General features: G+C 38.4%; 1 protein-coding gene across 1 annotated transcript; it reads left to right on the forward strand.

Annotated features, from left to right (window-relative positions):
* Positions 1-2,164: 2,164 nt before the first annotated feature.
* LOC141249461 (uncharacterized) lies at positions 2,165-6,170 on the forward strand. The gene is given in 10 exon segments (XM_073669620.1): positions 2,165-2,223; positions 3,734-4,013; positions 4,015-4,078; positions 4,186-4,371; positions 4,446-4,524; positions 4,526-4,625; positions 4,960-5,108; positions 5,196-5,460; positions 5,532-5,846; positions 5,922-6,170. Coding segments are annotated over 10 exon segments (1,746 nt in total).
* Positions 6,171-7,041: the final 871 nt, after the last annotated feature.

The raw sequence follows: 7,041 nt of genomic DNA on the forward strand, positions 1-7,041 counted from the left end.
GTTACGAGAAAGGGGACGAATGTTGGTCAGGAAAAAAACATTTGGGTAAGCGTAAGTTTGCTACTGATAGATTACGAGTGACACATGATGAAGTTGATTCAACCAATCAACAAAAATGAACAAAACTCTCTCGTTCATCTTATTTGGATGTCCAAGTAGCGGATGCTGGTGACGTCCAGGCTAGTGAAAGACAATGAAATTTATAGCTGGAAATACCCCGACAGTCCGAGCTCTCCTGGATTGGATCTAGAGAGCTAGTCCTATTATGGAATCCAAAATTGGCATACGTGATTCATAAGGTGTTATGAGACATTGTGGTTTCACGAATGGTTTTTGTGTTGGTGGTAATGACAACTCGGATGGTATTAGCGTTGGTGGAGAAATATTAAGTTTACATTGCTTAGTTTCTTTGATCATCATGTACTTGGTGAGTCAAAGACATTGTTAGATAAAAGAATTGGGCTTCAGGATATGTGTATGTTCAGAAGGTTATATGAGAAGGCATTAGGTCAGAAGGTTAATTATGCAAAGGCAAAGATCTCTTTTAAGAAATATTAAACCATTGCGGTTCAGAGTGAGATTGTCCATCAGTGGGTGTTGTTGAGGTAGATAAGCATGCTAAATACTTAGGGATTCCACAACATTTGGGCGGTCTAAGAAAGATGCATTTTTTTACATCAAGGATAGAATATGGAGCAGGTTAAACGGTTGGAATGGCCAATTTCTTTCTAAAGCAGGAAAGGAAGTTCTCATAAAATGTGTACTTCAGAGCATTACGTGTTATGTCATGAGTGTTTACAGCCTTCCAGAAGGGCTTGTGGAGGATATAAATAGTATGACTGTGCAGTTTTGGTGGGGATCTGCTTAATTTAATTGTGGGATACATTGGCGACGGTGGAGCCAACTATGCTTGCCGAAACGGATTGGTGGTCACGATTTTCGCGACATGAAAAACTCCAATGTGGCTCTATTGGTAAAACAAGGCTGGGAATTTGTTAGTGATGATTTCTTGCTCTTATATCCAATGTTGAAGGCGAGATATTTTCCAACAACTAGTTTTTTGGAGGCTACGCAAGGGAATAACCCCAGCTTTTCTTGGAGGAGTATTTTTGTCTACTAGAGATCTTTTGCAAAAAGGAATTGGTTGGCGCATAGGAGATGGACGCATCATCGATGTGGCAACAATGCAATGGATTATGAGTCCAAATGAGTTTGCGTTCCTAACTCTATTCTCCAAATACAATTGGGCCTTATAGTGTCTAATTTGTTCTTGCATGAATAAAAAATGTGGAATATTGATTTGCTAAATGGATTGTTTACAAGATAAAATACAGATGCAGTGAGGAGAATACCAATTTCATGGCGGGGATGAACCAGATCAAATGATATGGTGGCCAGGAAAATAGGAAAATCTCTCCGTTCGTTCAGCTTACTAGATCGGAATGTGCGACTGTTCAAGAATTGGCATTATGATGGCTACTGATGACTAGAATGTGTGGCGAATGATTTGGAGTATTGAAACTCTTCCTAAAGTTAATACTTTGTTTGTCGGGTTTGTGAGAACCCGATTCTAGTCATGAGTAATCTCCAATGGCGTAATATTTCAGCAATAAAATATCCGCCCCATGTGTAATCTGTAAGAGGAAACAATTTGGCATCCACTTGTGGAGTGTCCTGAGGTTGATGTGGCATGGGAGGGCTCAATATTACTCCAGTGGGTGTGCAATAAGGCGTTCACATCTTTTCTTGATGTGTTGAATGATATTTTAAATGTGCATAATACATCAGGGATCCGGAAATTTTGGATATGCTCTTGAATAACATGGATACAATGCAATAAGCATGTCTTCGAACATGGGTTTACACATAATGATGTATTGCGTATGGGGGTTCCTTAGATATACGGACCATCATGCCAGATTTAAATTTTTACACACTATAACAGATTATTTTCTGATCTGGGCTCAACATTGAAGGATATGCGGGTTTGCTGAATGGACTAAACCACTAGAAGAGGTTATCAAAATCAAAGCGGATGCGCACGTCATTCGGGGGGAGTTCGGATTGGGGTTGTTCGTGACAACTCATGTACTTTGTTGTTGGTTGCTAGTAAACAAGTGTTGTTTTTTGAGGTTGCAGTAATGGCAGAATTATTCGCCGTGAGATGGGTTGTCCAACTTGCTATTCAGTGGAGTTAGAATTGGATCATTGTGGAGTTGGATTGTGCTATGTTAATTGCTAATCTCAAAACTAACCTGGTCTCGGTTTCTTATTGCTCTCAAGTTGTTCAAGATGTACTAGCTCTATGTAATGCCTTCAATTTCTTTAGTTAGGCATTCCGCAAATGTTGTTGCTCATCATGCGGCACGTCTAAGTTCAAACCTGTATAGTAGTTTGGTTTATCTTTGTTATCTCCCACATGACATTATTAGCCTTACGTGTATTGATCTAATATAAGATTAAGTTTTCTTTCAAAAAAAGAATCAAATATTTTTTATGAATAATTAAGAAATAGTTTTGTAAAAATAGATTTTATGAGCACCTATCATTCCGCAAATACGCAATTCTTCAGTCTTTCTTTCTAATAGTCTATTTCGATAGTCCCACGACCACCTATCTTTCATTCCTCTCTTAGAATAGTCACTCCCCTAGATAGCTTGACCAAAATTATTTATTAATATTGATAGTAAAAGTATTATATTAATTATATCATTTTAATAATTTTACCATTTTATTTCAAGTTTCATTTATAATTAGGAATAATCATCTTCTTAATGAAATTAAGGTATCCATTTCAACTCCAAACTACTCATTTAATATGCTCACACAACAATTCTGTTGAAAAAAAGAGAGAGAAATATCACAAAAAATCACACACTAATATTAGAAACGACAACTTTAGTTTTGGTAAATAAAAATTCTATATGAATCGTATATCTAATTCTATGTTTTTAAACGATCATTCAATAAAATTATCTAATAATTTTAATTTTTATCCTTCATAAAATCAATTATTATTGAAAAATACAACCATGAACTTTATCAATATGAGTAATTATATAAAGAGTTAAAATTATAAAAAAAGATAAGTGTGTGAAATCATAATGTAAGTTTGTTATAACTCAAAACCTTGATTCCTTGATCAAAGATAATATCTTTCATCAAGTTTTTTTCTTTTTTGAATAAACGAACCCAATGATCCATTAACTTTGAGACCTCTCACACTATTTATTTAAATCGGCGAGATGTGTCATTCCGGAAATCGATTTTTCCAACCTTTCCAACCTTTGGAATAACATCTACTATTTAAGTTAGTTTTTTTTTAAATGATACCATCTAAATTAGTTGATCCATTTTTTAACGCAAGAAAATACAATAATAAAAAGTTTACATATTTAAAAATTGCAATTTGTGCACTTAACAATCATATAAATTTAGTCATTGCATAGCATTATTAGGGAGGTGGGGCCGTACAGCGTATACACTCCCGCCACGAACTCAATGTGATAAGGCCGCGCTTCCAACACGGATACGTACAGTTTCAAACCGCGGGAAAAAAGAATAATACTCCATTACATCCATATATAAATTAAACCGTTTTTATCAATTCCTTTCATTTCCTCTCAATATTCGAAGCTAAATATATACACAAAAATTCCGCCTCGCCGTAAAAAAATGGCGAGGAAAATTCTCACACATTGTACCTGCCTCTCCCTCCTTCTCGCCTTCGTAGTCGCCGCCGCGTCCGCCGCCAGGACACCGGCGTACTTCGCCTCCGACGAATTCCAGAAGCAGAACCACGATGTAGTTACGCCGTTTTTACGGCTTCAAGCGAATGCCTCCTCGCCGAACTCAATTCCTCTTCTACCTGCGATCAAACATACGGATTCATGCCCTGCACTTCCACATGGATAGGAAATCTCTTCTTGATTCTTGTTTATGGCTATTTGATGTATTTGGCGGCAACTTACTTGTCTTCAGGAAGCGAGCTCTTGCTCGAGATCTTGGGCCCTGGGAATCGTCGGCGGCCTCTTCCTTCCCGTTCTTGGCGCTCTTCCCGATGCTCTCCTCATTCTAGGTTATTCATTTTTGGATGTTTTCTCAATCAATTCTGATTCTGATTTTGTCCTCTTCTCCTTCAATTTTGGATTCTTCCTCTTAATTGCTTCTCAATATTGAATTCAGTATCTGGACTTTCCGGCGACTCAACAACGGCGCAGAGTCAAGTTTCGGTAGGGATGGGATTATTGGCCGGATCCACCGTGATGCTCCTTACCGTAATATTGGGGACGTGCGTTATCGTGGGGAAATGTGACATTCAAGGACCGGTTGCGACCGATGGATCTGATACAAAGGGATTCAGTCTAACTGGTATATATCCATGCCTGCCTCCTATATTTCCCCTCCATGTGTGATCTTTGACATTTTTTCTAAAACGTTTCCAGAATCTGGAGTTTCAACTGATATATGGACTAGCTACGCTGCAAGAATCATGGCTGTTTCGGTGGCTCCATTCCTTGCTGTCATTGCCACAGGCTATGAAGTCAACGTCAGGAAGGCACTTGGCTGTTCTCATTGCACTTGTCCTCTCTCTAGCTTTGCTTCTTAGCTATTGCGTTTATCAGGTGATTGAATTTTGACACTTGTTCTCTTGCCTTTTTATGATTAGATCGTTAGATCATCTTCTCTTGCAATATTAAAAAGTATATGGACCCATGAATAGTTGTACGTTGATGCATTCTGCATTCTACGATTATGATGTGTTGTAATACTTTCCTACGTTTGAAGTTAGGGATAAATGAACGGATAGAAACCACTTGGAAACACTAATGTTGAACATAAAAACAAGCAACCGCACTATCATGAACCTAGTGTATAAGGTTGATGATTTAACCCTCTTCTTTTGCACCAATGCACATGGTATGATCTAAAGTTTTTAATCTCTACTCTGTGGATCAGATTGTTCAACCTTGGATTCAGAAGAGGCGCATTGAGTACGCGAAGCACAAAAAGCTAGTCTCTGGTTTCTTAACACATTTGAAGAGACATGCATTAGGAAGATTGACTGATGAGGAAGGAAGGCCTCGCCCACATGTTCTAGAAAGGTTTTTTTCAATACCTAAAAATTTCTTTCCAGTTTGTGTAATCAAATTAAATGGATTGACCCTTTTCTCGATCGTTTTGCTGCCAGGCTGGTTCTCCATAATTGATGTGGACAAAGACAACTACCTAGTACCATCCGAGCTAAGAGCCTTTCTTCTAGGAGCAGAGCTAGAGGAGATGAGTGTTGATCACGACGACGTTATAGAGAAAGTGATGAAAGAGTTCGACACTGAAGCGGATTCCAAGATTACGTTCGACGAGTTCGCAAAAGGGATTACGAAATGGCTTGCGGATTTGAACGCGGGAGGGAATAGATCCGATACAAACACTGGAAAATATCTCAACGACGTTCATAGGGTATGCTCGACTAATTTCCTCAATAGTAAGGGCGTCTCAATTTGATTCATCATTTGACAAATTTATTGCAGGAATCAACCATAGAACATGATCTGTTGGGTGATGGAGGTGAAGACAACACCGAAGAGGGCGAAGCAGCTATTGAGAATCCAAAGAAAATCGCCATTAAAGCAGTGCTAATGCTGCTGTTTGGAACTATAATTGCTGCCATGTTTGCTGATCCTTTAGTAGACGCAGTTGATAATTTCTCTGACGCAACGAGCATTCCTTCGTTCTTCATCTCCTTCATCTTCCTCCCTCTTGCCACAAACTCAAGTGAAGCTGTTTCTGCAATCATCTTTGCTAGCAGGAAGAAGAGGAAGACTGCTTCTCTTACATTCTCTGAGGTAATCTTCTGTTTTTAATCCTCCTTTCATCACTCCCTGATGAATCAATTTTATTAATTCGCCTCGTTTTTCCAGTTGTATGGAGCAGTTACAATGAACAATGTGCTATGTCTATCGGTGTTCTTAGCGCTTGTTTACATCAGAGGATTAACATGGGATTTCTCGTCCGAGGTTCTTGTCATAGTCATTGTTTGTGTCGTGATGGGCATTCTCGGAAGCTTCCGAACGACATTCCCTCTTTGGACGTCTCTTCTTGCCTTTGCGCTGTACCCGTTCTCTTTGCTGCTTGTTTATATTCTTGACTACAAGTTTGGATGGTCATAGACCCATCAAACATTGGATCTTTGTAGGAGTTATTGATGCCTGGTATTTGTTGATTGCTAATGAATTAAAGGTCTAATTGTGTTTTTTTTTTGTAAGCTTGAAATAGAAGCAAGGTTTTCTTGTTCTTGTTACACTTTTTGTTGTTGTGATATGACACTAGGATTGTGCCTAACTTATTCTGTAAGACCAACTAATTTCTTTTGTTTTAATCTTATCCCGATTCTTGCAAACTCATCTCTGCACATGGGAGGGGTAACCCACAAAGATAAAGGTAAGTCTGGGCCCTACCAAAGGTACATTTAAGACAAGAAAAATCTGATGGTCCCACATTTGTATAAGTCTGTTTTTGAATGCGAAAGCTATTTTTCAATTAAAATACACTTTCAGTATATGATTCGTGGAAGATTTGCCTGCGCTACTAAAAACAAATCCTGTTTCATTGGAGTCCGAAAATTTTTTAGCAAACCCACATCAACCAAATACTATGATTCACCATTAAACTACTTCTGCTGTATAACACGTCAGTCGATCAAACAAAATCTACAGTTTTGCTCTTCAACCCTTGTCAATATCTCAACACAATATTCCTTTTACATTCTTGTGTATATGGGTTTGTAAGAGCATAAAGAAAGAGGTTGCTATTTGTGTTTCTGAAGGAAAATGACAGGATTATGCAAGGAATTGAATTCATAGCTTTAAGTTGAGATCAATGTTGCCTCTTACTTGACCATTTCCGTTTGAGTTGCTGTGCTTGTTTTGTTGCTGATGACTCTTCTTGCACCTCTGAAAGTGGGATGAAGCTGAAAAACTGATGTTGGTGACTCAAACCAGCTGAATTGGAAGCCGCGTTTTCGGTAAATCTGTGGTTTAC

This window comes from Phyllobates terribilis, unplaced genomic scaffold (assembly GCF_046119375.1).
Source record: "Phyllobates terribilis strain yellow unplaced genomic scaffold, ASM4611937v1 Scaffold_4562__1_contigs__length_59478, whole genome shotgun sequence".
NCBI classification, from domain to species: Eukaryota; Metazoa; Chordata; class Amphibia; order Anura; family Dendrobatidae; genus Phyllobates; species Phyllobates terribilis.